Genomic DNA, 15121 nt, shown 5'->3' on the forward strand with positions numbered 1-15121 from the left:
AAAAAAAAAAATAAAAGAGAATGGGCTTAAAAAAATAATTAAAAATAATGTGAGAGAATCAGGTTGAGCTCAGTCATCCACACAGAAAAAGAATGAATTATGTCAAACCTTCAAACTTAACATAGGCTCTAACTATCTCACATTTGTGGGCAGGTAATCGAAGGGGCCAGTCCCTGGAGAAGGACATCATGCTCCGTATGGTCATCGCTGTTGCAATGCACTGTTGCGTCTGAGTGGACACATAGCTGACCCTCCTGTTTCCACAGGTGATAAATCACGTGGGAGGAGACTGCCCATCGTTCTCCCAGGTTGCAGCTGGTGGATTCGAACCACATGCCTTTGAGATGGCAGCGCAGCTCCTTACCACAAGGCCATCAGATCTCAATGATGGCACAGTAGATGTTTAGCAGAAACGAAGACCGTTAAGGAGATATATTGATGCAGCGACTGCAGCAGTGGGAATCGTGCAGGGCGATCGTGTATGTGTGTGGCAAGATCAGTAGTGATTTGTTCTCTTTTGCGTGGGGTCCATCTGACTGTCCATAGTCACAGTCTCCAGCGTGTGCAAGCCTCCTGTTGTGGTCACTACGTGTCCGCCCATCTCAGTGAGGGGGTGCCCACTTTCACTGACCCTCTCCTTTTGTGAGCACGAGGTCTTTGTCCATGTTCTTTAGCCCCTTAGGAGAACACGTCCACAGTACAGGAGATGCAGTTTTGTCATCCTTGCCTCTTTTTTTTTTTTGGTAGCAAGTTATGAGCTTATTTATTTTCTCTAGCTTTCTCTTATATTATATACACTGCTGTGGTGGTCAAGACATTGTGGTACTGGTACAATGAAAGATACATAGATCAGTGAAATGGAATTGAGAACCCGGAAATCAGCCCATCTTCCTATGGTGAACACTGTGACACTGATGTGTCAAATGCGTGTTATCCACGGCAGACAGTGTTGGGTGGTGCTCCCTGATTAAAACAAGCTTGGAAGCAGGAGTGGCATCCACTTCTGAAATAGCTTCCCTCTGGAAACCCTATGAACCTGGAGAAAGGATCAAAGTCACACAAGCATTGAGGACTTTCCTTTATAGGGTCGCTATGAGTCGCCTATGACTCAATGCCGCTTAACAACAAGACAACCACCTATAGTCAACTGATTTTTGACAAGGAGATGAAATCGGTTAAGTGGGGAAACTACAACTGTTTTAACAAATGGTGCTGGCAAAATTGGAAAACTGTCTGCAAAAAAATTCAAGCAAGATCCACACGTCACTTCATACAAAAAAACCAAATCAAAGTGAATCATGGCCTTGTAAGCACACGCCCTGATGGCACGAATTCCTCCAAGATAAATTTATTTGTTCTTTGGACAGTCCGTCACTCACCAACCCCAGATTCAAAGCAGCACAGTAGCCCTCACAAAGTACCATGCTCTCCAAGACCGGACGCAGCGCCAGAGACCAAGAGATGCTGTTTAGCGGGGTCCTTGGTAAACACCCAGCACTGGCTTGCTCTCATAAGCTGACAGTCTTAACTGTTTTCCTGGTCCCACAGCTATTTCATGTTTAGAGCCCACATGACTGTCAGGGCAGAGAGTAATCTCGAAATGTGCAGGCCAAGAATGTCAGATTCTCCAAGGATGGAATCCGCTTTACCCAGAGGACCTGGAGGCTGACAGCATTTAACGGCCTATGTGGGACTTAGTGTTCTTTACCGAGGAATCTAAGTAGTAGTTGGCCATTAAGAATAGGAATTAGGTGCTGAAATCATGGAAAGATAATCTATGCATTTGTTTTACAAACCACTTAATTATTGTTTGATGAGTAAATTTCATCTAGGAAAGAAGTAGAAGCTGAAACTATTGCCAGATTCCCACAGACCAAGGGGAAGAAATACATTCCTGGGAGGCATTTCAACAGGGAAGAGATTCCAAGTTCAGCACAGACAAATGTCGACCATACATGTTCCGGACTGTTCTGGCGTTTTCCCTTACGTCTCACACATACCATCCATAATTATGGACGATGAGTTACCGCCTGGGTGTGGCATTGAGAACAGGAAGCTGTTTGCCTACGAGGTAGTAGAGGGCGAGAGCCTCGTTTGCTTCAGAGGCCAAGTCTGGGCATGAAATGAATGCGATTATGGTATAGAGTCTCACAAGAAAATTCTGCTAGCAACACAGAATTTTATTTTTGCTTATTTTCTAGGAGAGAAGATAGCAAGATTTAATCAGGCTGCTTACTGTTCAAAGGAGAGGTTGGTGGCATAGAGGGTTAAGTGCTGGGTTGTTGTTGTTATGTGCTGTCAAGTCACTTGCGACTCATAGCGACCCTATGTACAGCAGCCCTAAACTCTGCTCTGTCCTGTGCCAATTGCACTGTCTCTGACGCACCCATCCCGATTACCCCAGTCACTGAATCAACCCACCTCATAGAGGGCCTTCCCCTCCTGTGCTGTCCCTCCACCTTACCAAGCATGATGTCCCTCTCCAAGGACCGGTCCCTCCTTACAACATGACCAAAATATGTCAGATGAAGCCTCAGAATCCTTGCCTCCAAGGAGTGTCCTGGTTTAACTCTCTCCTAGATGAATCTGTTTTCTTAGCAGTCAATGGTATATTCAACACTCTTCTCTAGCACCACAGCTCAAAGGCATCAATTCTCCTTCTATCCTCCCTAATCATTGTCCAACTCTCTGATGCATAACAAGTGATTGCAAAGAACATAGCCTGTATGAGACGCACCTTAGTCCCTACAGTGAAACCATTGCTCTTCAGTTCTTTGGAGAGGTCCCTAACAGCAGACTTTCCCATCACAATATGTTTCTTGATTTCCTGGCTACTGGTGCCAAGAGTGCTGATTGTGAGCCAAGCAGACTAAAGCTGTGAACAATCTCAATCTCTTCACCACCCATTCTGATGCTGCCAATTGGTCCAGTGGTGAGTATCTTTGTCTTCTTGACATTGAGCCTCAATCCATATTGAAGGCTGCAGTCCTTGACCCTCTGCAGCAAGCACTTCAGGTCCTCCTCAGTTTCAGCAAGCAGGGTTGTGTCATCTGAATAATGCAGAGTGTTGATAAATCTTCCCCCAATCCTGACATCACATTTTTCCTCATAGAGCCCAGCCTCCTGGATAATACTAGCTGAAATTTTAGTGGTTCCACTTCACTCAGATGCAGCTCCAGAGAAAGGCCCGGTGGTCTGCTTCCAAAGAGTCACCACTGTGAGTGAACCCTATGGAACAGCCCCATGAATCTGATTTGACAGCCACAATTTAATTTTGTTTATTCTGTTTACTTAGCAGTCAGGAGACCAGGAGACATGGCATTAGGAAAAGTCTGTTCGAGACCTATTAAAAATATGTAAGAGCAATGATGTCACTTTGCAGACTAAGGTGTGCCTGATTGAAGCGGTAGTCTTTTCAGTCACTTGCTATGAAGCTAAGAGCTGGACAGTGAGTAAGGATGACAGAGAAAGAACTGATGCCTTTGAGCTGTGGTAATGGAGGAGAGTACTGAATATCTCATGGATGGTCAAAAGAACAAATTGATATTTTTGATCAAACAGAGTACAGCTTGGAGGCAAAGATGGCGAAGCTTCATCTCATGTACTTTGAATATGTTGGTAGGAAAGGCTAATTCTTTGCGAGGGATGTCAGGCTTGGAAAGGTAGAGGGTTGGTGAAAGAGAGGAAGACCCCCGAATGAGACGGATTGACACAGTGACTGCAGCAATTGGCGGGTGTGTCAGGGATGATGAGGTGGCCCAGGGGAGGGCAGGGTTCAGATCCGTTGTTCATAGGGTTGCTTTGGGTTGTACTTGACAGCAATGAGCAAGAAGACATCAGGAGGGGAAGCCAATCTGCCGAAAGCCTTTAGCCTCTTACCCCACCTGCTTTCAGTTCAGTTGATTGCGTTCTGAATGGTGGTGGCAGGTTTGTCCTCAGCCACTTTCCCTTGTTCCGGTGTCACGGTCATTGCCATTATTGCTCAGTGTCTGTCTACCTCTCCTCTTTAGACAGAGAAGCCAATTTGTGGCTGTCGAGTGGACCCCGTGAATTACAGCAGAGCCAGACGCCTCCACAGCCTCCTTGGCTGTAAGCTTTGGGGAAGCAGATGGCTGGCCCTTTGTTCTGTGGTGCCACTGGCAGGGTTCCCACTTCTGTTCACCCCATTTGTTGTGAGGTGGTGTTGAGCTGATTTGCACTCAGCGCTCTTACGTGTGACAGAGGAAACCACCTTTGGTCCTGTGCCGTCCTCAGCATCTCTGCTGTGCGTGGGGTCTTGTGCCAGTCACTGCGCCAGTCTGTCTCTTGGAGGGTCTTCCTCTCTTTACTGATCCTCTCCTTGATCCCACCTGCTGCTCTCCTCCAGGGACTGGCGCCTCCTGATCCCCTGTCCTAAGTCTGGGAGACAAAGTCTGACATTTTTGCTTCTAAGGAAACTTCATTCTGCCTTTTCTTCTTCAAAGAAAGATTTGTTAATTTTGAGCCCCAGGGACCCCCTCCCTCATCACCACCACGTGGTTACCGTCTTGGTGGCTCCTTCTCGTGCGGGTGCCTCCTCTGCCTCCCCTTCCTCCTCCTGTTCCTCCTCCTCTCCACCAGCTGCGTCTCTGGGTTTTGCTTTTGGCTTTTCCTCTGGTGCGTCCGGTTCGGGATCGAAGTTGAAAGTAAAGAAGTTGTAGGCCTCTTCTGCAGAGGGGAAGCCAGGGGGAACCTAGGGAGGAGAAGAGAGAATGGCAACTTGAAATTTCAGTCATTGAAATGGGCTCTGTCGCATCGTGACAGCTGCTGGACTCGGGGCCAGAGCCCTCAGCGCGCAGTGTCCATGTGGACTCGCTGGTGCGCACCGGCCAGCCTCTTGCCAACACTTTCACTGGGGCCTCATCACCCATGTGAGAGCCATGGGCAGTTAGTTGCTCACTGTTGCTGTTAGATGCCATCAGTTTATCTCTGACTTCCAGTGACCTGTGTATTAAAGAACGCAAATGCAGATGGGTCCTGCTTTGCTGTGTGAGCCTCTTTCTCAGCCTGTTTCTGTGTTAATCCATCTCACAGAGACTCTCCCCCCCCCTTTTTTTTCTTGATGATTCTTTGCTGTTCCCAGCAGGCTGTCCTTTTCCAGGGACTGGCCCTCCTGATAACCTGTCCAGAGTATGTAAGAGGACTCATAGCTCACCATCCTTGCTTTGTTAGAGCCCTCTGCCTGGACTTCCTCCGGGACACATCTGTTCTGTAGACAGTCCATGGAATAGCCAGTGTTCTTGCCAACCTCTCAAATCAAGGGCATCATTTCTTCTTCATTCTTCTTTTATTCATTGTCCAGTGTTCACATTCATAAGAAGCAATTAAAAATGCCATGGCACGGAGAAGGCGCCTCTTAGTTTTTAGCCTGGCAGTCCTACTCTCTGCCACTTTAAAAGCACGTGTGTCACTTGCGTTGCTGCTGTATCACTCAGTTTCTTGACTGCTGCTTCTGAGGGCATTGATTGTGAATCCTGGTAAAAGGAAATCCTTGACCACCTCAAGCTTTCCTCTGCTCATCGCGATGACGCTGGCTGGCGTTGTTGTTCACGGTTGTTGCTGCTCTGTGATGTCAGATTAGAAGACTCAGAGCTCATCAGAGGGTTTTCTGAGACTGTAAACGGCACCAGGAAAGATTGTTCACCTTTCTCTCCTGGAGCAGCTGGTGGATTCGAACTGTGTGCTTTTGGGTTGGCAACACAATGCCTCACCTGCTAGGCTGCCGGAGCGCCCCAGTTGTTCACTGTAGACTAGTAATGCACACAGAATTAAGTGCACAGTTCCGTTACATCCCGAGTACCCTGTCTTTGCTTGCAATTATGGATTTGGAAACAGGCTATGATTCTTGTTGGAAGGTGCTGTGTGATGGGGAGGAGACTGATGCCAGCCATACCTAGAAGCAGAATACTTGATCTGGTAGGAAAAGAAAAAATAGATGCAATTGTTCATTGCAGATTAGTGAGTCATCACAAGGACTTGACTGCTAATCCCTCTGATGGGGCTGTCCAAGGCTGGCCGGCTGACTGCTCACAGGACAGGGCCCATTCGAAGCATCCTAAGGGTGAGAACATTGAAGACAGGGCATGGCTGAGAATGAACTTGTACAGGTACTGCTGGCAGATGGTGGTCTCCTTTCATAGCTAAACCTATACCTTACTTTTGAATAAGCCAGCCATTATTTACAGTCTAATAAGTTTTAACAGTGCAATACATGCATTATTTAAAGTAGTAAAAGCTTTAGCAAAGATTCTTTAAAAAGTGCTAAAGGGTAGATTAATTTTTGTAAGCCAATGTTGAGATGATCTTTGATAATGACCAATGCATAATGTGGTAACATTAAAAATCATGACAATTTTTTAAAGTATTAGACGTCATTAACAAACGATCAAGAATTCATGAAATAGATGAAAGTAGGACAGATAATGCTGAGTAACATAAGCCTTCGCAAAAAGAGAGTCATGGTTTAAGACCAATGTTGTAAAAAGCTAAGGCAAGGGCCAAGGATGTCATTGAAGAGTATTTCAAATGTAAGAAATGAAACCAATAAAGAACTTGGCATATTGGGAAAAAAAAAGCTAAGGCAAGATTTACACATGGATAAAATGAGCCCTTGAAGGATAAGAGGGCTGGGAAGGGAGGAAGAGGGGGGTAAATGTTAGTAGATGGGTGAGCTGGATGAAGGGAAAGTCGGTAGACAAGAAGGTATATTCATTCATTCATTCATTCCTGTTGCGGTGAAGTCAGAACCAGTTCAAAGCTGACCCTCCAGCTGGTTTTTGGAGGAAAGGGATGGGGGATCACTGGGAGGACAGAGTTTGGTGGATGGGATGGGGGTGGTGGTGGAGGAATTGAGAAATATCCACAGGGGACCTGAAAGGATGAAGTAAGAGTAGGCATAGACCATTGGTGACTGATTTTATAAAACACTATGTATACAAATGATTGTATAAAACAGTGTGCATGAAGGAAGGTGTGAAGCACAGCGTCCATGTCTGAAACACAATGTATACAAATTTTGTGTGCAAACCAATACAAACAGAAAAAAAAATCCTGAGAGGAAGATTGCCCATCTTTCTCCTCCTGGGCAGGTGGTGGATTTGACCCACCAGAGAGACATAGCTGCCTTGACTGGCAACATAGTTACCTATGGACTATGTCATCTCCTTAAGGGGTTGATCAGACACTGTAATACATGAATTCTATTCATCTATGGCCCTTAATGTTATAGAACAAGATGTCTGTGGGAGACTGTATGAGAAAGCAGTATGCTTCATAAAACATCACTCAAATAAAGAAATTAAAGACATTTTAAATGACTCTTTTTCTTGGTTTTGATCCTTCTTGAGTTGGTACTTTCTTTTGGTCATAATTAATCACATGTGAGTGTAGAGCTGTGATGTCCCAAATATCCACTCACCCCTTCCCCAAATCAGAGAGCAGTCCAGTATTTCCACCTAAACCCAGCCTGATTGAAAAGGCTTCTCACCGGAGGCTTAGACGTGATTTTCCGTGCCGCCTCACGGAACTTTACTCTTGAATGACTTCGGGTATCATCTTCATGCTGAGTCTCTTCTGCTACTTTCTCTGGCTGTTTAATTGGGAAAAACAGAATAAATTATTTAAATCAAGAAACTTGGAATGTTACTAACGGTGGTTGTTGTAATAGGCCATTGAGTTGTCTGCGACTCATAGGGACTCTGTGCAACAGCTCTGAAGCCTGCCCTGTCCTTCGCCTGTCTCACTGACTCTGACACACCTACCCCCATTACCCCAGTTATTGGGTCAATCCATCTCATCTATGGTCCTCCTCTTCTTCATTGTCCCTCCACCCTTCCAAGTATGATGCCCTTCTCCAGGGATTGGTCCCTCCTAGCCACATGCCCAAAGTATGTGAGATGAAGCTTCATAATCCTTGCCTCCAAAGAGCAGCCTGGTTTCACCCTCACTAGGATATACTAGTTTGATCTCTTGGCAGTCCATGGTATGTTAGTACTCTTCTCCAGCACCACAACTCAAATGCATCAATTACTTTTCAGGTTCAGCAATCAAATATTGATTGCTTAGTATTTCCAGTTGCTTTAAAGTACGTGGAAATTAGACAGGACAAGGACAAGATGAGGAAGGACAGGATGAGGAAGGCCATGGGAAGAATCGATGCCTTTGAACAGTTTTGTGGAACAGAATTGAATACACTGTGGCCTGATGAAGGAGCAAACACGTCTGTCTGAGAGGAAGTGCTACTAGTGCGTCCTTTCCAGGCAAAGACAGTGGAACTTGATGTCACAGGAGGTGATGGTGCTTGGAAAAAGACATCACTCTGGGAAAAGCAGAGGGTCCACAAAGGAGAGGAAGACTCTCAAGGAGATGGACTGACACCCTCATTCCAACAATGGGATTAGGTTTGGAGATCATGGGATGGCATAAGACAGGAAGGGGTCCATCTGTTTCCTAGGGTCCTTCTGAGTAGTCAATTAGACAGCTTCTAACAACAACAACAACAACAACAACAACAACAACAACAACAACAACATTACATGAAGGAGCCTTGGTGGCCCAGTGGTCACATGCTGTCTTTTCCCTTCCTCCTCCTCCTACTCCTCTGTCCCTGCCCTTCAACTACCCTTCTGCTAAATCCCAGGTTTTACTGGCTTTCTCTCTTCCTCTAGCTTCCTGAACTGTGGAATTTTCTCCAGGAGTCATGCCTCTTCTCATTCAGCTTTCTCTTCAAAAACAAAGGTAAAAAACATTCTCAAGGTGTCAGAACACCACAGTAGAAATGCTTCTTCAATGTATTTCTCCAGAGTCAGGTCTTTCTTCTCTGAGTGGATGGCAACATCTCAGGATCAAACTAAAATCAGACCACTTCCCCATCTGCTGTAAGTAACTGTCCATGATTTGTGGAACATTGTGGTGAAGGAACAGGACTGCACGTCTAACTGCCTTCTTGGCCATGAGGCCGGAATGACCAAGTGTGATTACTGGACATTTTGATGAAGGAATCAGTAGAGGAATGCTGATCAACAGGGGGTGAAATGAGGAACAAGATTTAAAATTTTTACAGAATCCAAACCCATTGTATCTATTGAGAAAAGAAGCCCAGAGTCTCTTGCTCTAAGAAAATAAGTCATCAAATCATGAACTGAAACTATGTCCTGAAGTTATCTTTAAACTATTTAGTAAATTGTTGTTGTTGTTATGTGCCATCGAGTCACTTGCGACTCATAGCGACCCTTTGTACAACAGCCCTGAACTCTGCTCTGTCCCGTGCCAATCACACCATCTCCTGATTACCCCAGTCACTGAATCAATCCATCTCATAGAGGGCCTTCCCCTCCTGCGCTGTCACTCCACCTTCCCTAGTATGATGTCCCTTTCCAGTGACCTGCCCCTCCTTATAACGTGTCCAAAGTATGTTAGACGGAGCCTCAGAATCCTTGCCTCCAAGGAGCCGCCTGGTTTGACCCTTTCCAGGATGAATCTGTTTGTTTTCTTAGCAGTCCATGGTCCTCTCAATACTGTTCTCTAGCACCACAGCTCAAAGGCATCAATTTTTCTTCTATCCTCCTTAGTCATTGTCCAATTCTCTGATGCATAACAAGTGATTGCAAAGACCATGGCCTGTATCAGACACACCTTAGTCTTCAGAGAGACACCACTGTTCTTCAGTACTTTGGAGAGGTCCCTAACAGCAGACTTTCCCATCGCAATACATCTTTTAATTTCCTGGCTGCTGGTGCCAAGAGTGTTGACTGTGGAGCCAAGCAAACTAAAGCTGTGAACAATCTCAATCTCTTCGCCATCCATCCTGATGCTGCCAGTTGGCCCAGTGGTGAGAATCTTTGTCTTCTTGACATTGAGCCTCAATCCATATTGGAGGCTGCAGTCCTTGACCCTCTGCAGGAAGCGCTTCAGGTCCTCCTCAGTGTCAGCAAGCAGGGTTGTGTCATCTACAAAACGCAGATTGTTGATAGATCTTCCACCAATCCTGAGGCTGCATTTCTCCTCATAGAGCCCAACCTCCAGGATAATCTGTTCTGCATACAGGTTGAAAAGGTATGGAGACAGGACGCAGCCCTGGCGTACGCCCTTCCCAATTTTTAACCATGCAGTGTTTCCTTGCTCTGATCTGACGACTGCCTCTTGGTCCAAGTATAGGTTTAGGAAAGAATATTCTCCACAAGCTTTGTACTCTTTTAAAGAATTATCTGCATGAGATTAAATAGTCAACTGAAACTCACAAGTATAGATGAGAGGGTTAGGGGCTGAGTCTGAATAACTGGTGGTGAAATGGGTGGAGATGTTGAACATATTGGCACAAGGGGAAGAAAGTTAGCACTACCATAGGATTGCCTGTGGAGAGATCAATGAACGAGTAAGTGTGTTGTCTGATGCATTTTCACCAAAATGAAAATGAAACGATAAAGCCTTCTGAGTGCGACACTCAAAGTTCCCACAATCCAATCCAACCTTCCTACTGCCCTCTTCTCCCTTCGCTTTCTGGAATATACTTGGATCCAGTGAAACAAACCTGGGAAGAAGATAAGACCTGGTAGGATCAAATCTCAACGATGCCATATATATTCTGTGACTGAAGGACATAGTCACTCTGAACCTCAGTTTCTCTACCTGTCAAATATTAATGCAAATAACAGGACTTGCCTTATAGAGTTGTTGGTGTAATAATGAAACGGAACAGCATGGGACAAGGTCTTGGCTAAGCTGCTGGTACGGAGTTGCTGTTTGGCACTGTTGGTCTTGACCCAGTGCCCCTGTATACAAGCGATGGACACTTCGGCAGATTCTGCACGGTCTTTTTCTCGTCATGTATCATTGTTGCAGTCACTGTGCCAATCCATGTCATTGAGGACCGTGCGCTCCTTCACTGACCCTCTGCCTCTCCAAGCGTGCTGGCCCCTTCCAAGGCCCCTCCGGACAGCATGCCTGAACTAGGTGAACAAAGCCTCACGGGTTTTGCTCCTAAGGAGAACTCTCTGTACTTCTTCCAACAAAGACTTGTCCCTTTTGCATCCCAAGGCCCATTGAGTCGTCTTCTCTGCCCCACAATTGAAAGGCCTTCTTTTTCAGTCTTTACTCATGGGCCAAATTTCACATTCTTAGGAAGCAATGGAAAATATGGCTTGGATCAAGCATACCTTAGACTTTAAAGTGATGTCTTTACTGGTTAGCATTTTTAAGTGGTCCGTGACAGCAGGTGTGCCCAGTGCCACCCATCCTTTGTTTGATTTTCTCGACTGCTGCTTCCGTGTGTGTTGATTGGGAATTTAAGTAAAATGAAGTCCTTGGGAACTTCAATCTTTTCTTCATCTATCAGGATGTTGCCTTTTGGTTGTAGCTATCATCATTATTGATACCTAGTGGTGAGATGCTGTGCTGTAATCCCAAAGGCACAAAGTTCAAACCAGCAGCTGCCCCATGGGAGAAGGATGGGCAGTCCCCTCCTGTGCAATTTACTGTCTCTGAAAACCCGCTGAAGGGTGTCAACTATGGCTTGCTTCCGACTCAGTGGCAAACAACAACACCACCACCATAACAACAGCAGGTGTAAATATTTTGCTCCTGACTACTAACACTGAGTGCTAAAGAGCAATGATGTCAGTCCAGAAACTACGGTGCCCCTAATCCAGGCCATGGTCTTCTCATTTGCTTGCTATGCATCTGAGTGTTGGACAGTAATAAAGAATGGCAGAAGCATCGACGCCTTTGAGCCGTGGTGCTGGAGAAGAGTATTGAACATACTATGGACTGTTCAGAGAACAAAGAGGTCTGTCCTGGAGAGGGTGACGCCAGGATGCTCCTTGGAGGCAAGGATTCTGAAGCTCCGTCTGACATACTTTGGGCATGTTGCAAGGAGGGACCAGTCCTTGGTGAGGGATGCCATGTTTGGGAGGGTAGAGGGACGGTGCAGGAGAGGAAGACCCTCTATGAGGTGGATTGATTCAGTGACTGTGGCAATGGGCTCAAGAGTGACAGAGATGGTGAGAATGGCTCACGGCAGGGCAGAGTTCAGGGCTATTGGTCATAAGGTCACTACGAGTTGTAGTCAACTTGATGGCACATAACAGCGGTAACTGACACACTAGAGTAAGCATTGCATTACTGACCCGCTAACTAAAACGCCGGGTGCTTGGATTCCTTAGCCGCTGTGTAGAACCATGAGGCACTCTGCTGCTGTTGAGATTTACAGCCTCAGTGACTGCAGGACAGCTCTGCACTCCACTCTTGGGCTGCTGTGAACTGGCTGGCCGTGGTTAACTAACCTACAGGCTAACTGAACCCCTCCAGCCATACCCCAGGGCACCCCAGCGGTGTAGCCCTTGAAGAGCTGTGCAGCTAACACAATGGTTGTTCCTCTGGCGGTTCAAATCCACCAGCAGCTCGTTGGGGAAAAGATGGGCAGTTTCCTCCCGGGGGGTTTACAGCCTCCTGGGGCCCTCTGGAGGGTCATCTGGGAGTCTGTTCCAACTCGACAAGGTTTTTAAAGTTGAGGAGAAGTGCTGTGTGATAAATACCTAGTGATGTGCTTCTATAAAGACTACAGCCAACAATATACCGTGGAGCAGGCCACTTGTCACATATGGGGTCACGAGGAGTTGGCATTAAGTTGGAAAAAAATTCACAACCCCCAGCCTTTTTATTGTAATTGTTAAACATGGAATACCTCCTGTGCATAGCTTTAGTCTAGACCTTCCTTGGAATGTTTTTATTCTGCTTCACTGGTGTTTTTTTTTTTTTTTTTAATTTCTTTTTTTAGTACTGGCTTACTTACAAAGCTTGTATATTTTGTTTTTCATACCCGATCGTTCCCCTTTCCTTTACCCACCCCTCCCTCCACCCATTCAACTGTGCGACCCTTTGGTTAAGCACCCCACCATCCTCACCCCTATGCTTCCCCCTCCCCTCCTTGTACCCTCTTACTGGTTTACAATAATCGTCTTATATAGTGTTTGTCTCCACTGGCTTTGGACAAACACAAAGATGAGGGTGCCCCTTCTTCTCACCTCCATGCCAAACCCCGTCTCCAATTCTTTAACAGCGGGACTCTGTAAGCGCCTGGGCCGCGGCGTGGGAACTTCCTGCAGCAGGGCACTTTCTGCTTTGGACTATGAGTTTAAAGAAATAAGAAGAAAGAGACAAAAATCACTGCTCCAAATGTCATCCAAGCCACAAAATCATCACGGTCTCAGAAGAAAATAATAGTTTAAATAGGACACAATGCTCTTCTTAAAGGGTTGGGGACAGGTAAATTTGTTTTGCAAAACATTCTGCAGCTCCGTACCCATGTGAGATGCAGCATTACTGTTTGAACATGGAGAACGCACCCGTGATACCCAGATCTGTGCGGCCTGCAGCAAACAGCAGGAGGAACAGACTCAGAACGCCCGCCAGCCCTCATCAAGAAGACCAACAATTTATAAAAGTAATCACCATTGGCCCTTGCCCATCATTACCCTCTTTTCTCCTGGATCCTTCCCCTTTTTTCCCTCTCCTCCCTCCACCCTCCAAACTGTGCAACTCTGTGCTTGATGATTGTATGAAATACAATGTGACTGAAGAATAGTGTGAAACACAATGTATACAAACCTTGTAAGCAAACCAATAAAAAGAATTAAAAAAGAACAACAGTTTCATTAAATACTGTATGACATGGGAGAGTCGAGAGAGCATTAGGCTGGGTGAAATACCTCAGACGTACAGGGACAAATACTGCATTAGACCACTGTTGTGAAAATAGGTGGATTAATTAAGCAAGATGTGCATGAAAGTTCAGAAGGAAAAGGGAAAAGGGGCAGAGAAAGGGCAAGTGGGGAAATCCTTAGGATAGCAGAGGTGTGTGGGCAGATGGGTGAGGGAACAGGATAGACTTGATAGGGACTTGAAAAGTCAGGAGGATACGAGGCATAGATCCATAGTAATTCTTGAAATAAAATGCAATGTATATAGCACAATGTATATGAATGAAACATGATGTAAATGAAGATTGTATAAAAGCCAAGGTATGCAGATAGATTACAATGTAAATGAAAGATTGCCTAAAACACAATGTACATGAATGAAAGACAATGTAAATGAATGATTATATGCAGACCAATAAAAATATATTTAAAGAAAAAATACCCACCCTGGTGGCCCTTACCCGTGCGGCTTGTAACTTCTCCCTCATGCGCTCCCTCATGGAAAATTCTGCAAAGCCCGTTCTGGAAGCTGCAGGAATTGGCGGCAAGCCTAACAAAATAAAGACAAACCACTTTACAAAAGGCCATTTTTGAAGGAAGGAAGAGTCAGGTAAGAACACAAAGACAGTTGATTTCTCTAAGACATATCTCTGTTCTCTTGGTTGTCCATGGGATGTTTGGTTCTCTTCTTCAACATCACAGCTTAAAGGCATCAGTACTTCTTCTGTCATCCTTATTCATTGTCCAGCTCTCAAATGCATAGAAGTGATCAGAGAGACCATGGCTTGAATCTGACACACCTATAGTCCTCAAACTGACATCATTACACCTCAATAATTTAGAGGTCCCTAACTGCAGACCATTTCATTCTTAACAATTTTTAATTTTCCTACATTCATGGTTCTCACATGCCATGTCCCAATCACTAGTGTCTGCTTACAACTGTTACTCTTCCTTTGTATTTCCATACTTGAAAGTTCTACCTAGGTTGCCCTTTCTGTTAGTCTACGTGTGTTCTGTTGTGCATAGGGTTTTCAGAGGCCTGCTATTTCAGAAGTGGATGACCAATCCTTCTTCCTAGTCTGTCTTAATCGGAATGTTCAGATTTAGAGGAATATCTGACAGACAAGCAATTTGTGGAGCAGTGAAAGATAAATCCCTCATTGTGGAGTTTACACTTAGTTACAGTGTTGACCCCACCCTTAGCCCAGTGCCTTGACTCACTTATTTCCGAGCTCCACTCTCCACCAGGATACCCCTTCACATCTGCCAAATCCCTTCAGAAAGAATGTTTATCTGTGTTTCATTGATTATGCAAAGACGTTTGACTGTGTGGATCATAACAAACTGTGGCTGACTCTGAGAAGAATGGGAATCCCAGAACATTTAATCGTGCTAATGTGAAACCT

The 15121-nt window shown here is 45.4% G+C and overlaps 1 protein-coding gene across 1 annotated transcript in view; it reads right to left on the reverse strand.

Moving 5' to 3' along the window:
* CC2D2A (coiled-coil and C2 domain containing 2A) overlaps positions 1–15121 on the reverse strand; it is a 158430-nt gene that overhangs the window by 125274 nt on the left and 18035 nt on the right. The window contains exons 4-7 of the mRNA XM_006884539.1: positions 14174–14262; positions 13038–13139; positions 7505–7606; positions 4523–4711 (exon numbers count right to left, since the gene is read on the reverse strand). Coding sequence (XP_006884601.1) covers positions 4523–4711; positions 7505–7606; positions 13038–13139; positions 14174–14262 — 482 coding nt within the window. The remainder of the gene's footprint in view (positions 1–4522; positions 4712–7504; positions 7607–13037; positions 13140–14173; positions 14263–15121) is intronic.

Source organism: Elephantulus edwardii, unplaced genomic scaffold (assembly GCF_000299155.1).
Source record: "Elephantulus edwardii isolate Elephantulus edwardi_28Jun2011 unplaced genomic scaffold, EleEdw1.0 scaffold00035, whole genome shotgun sequence".
Lineage (NCBI taxonomy): Eukaryota > Metazoa > Chordata > Mammalia > Macroscelidea > Macroscelididae > Elephantulus > Elephantulus edwardii.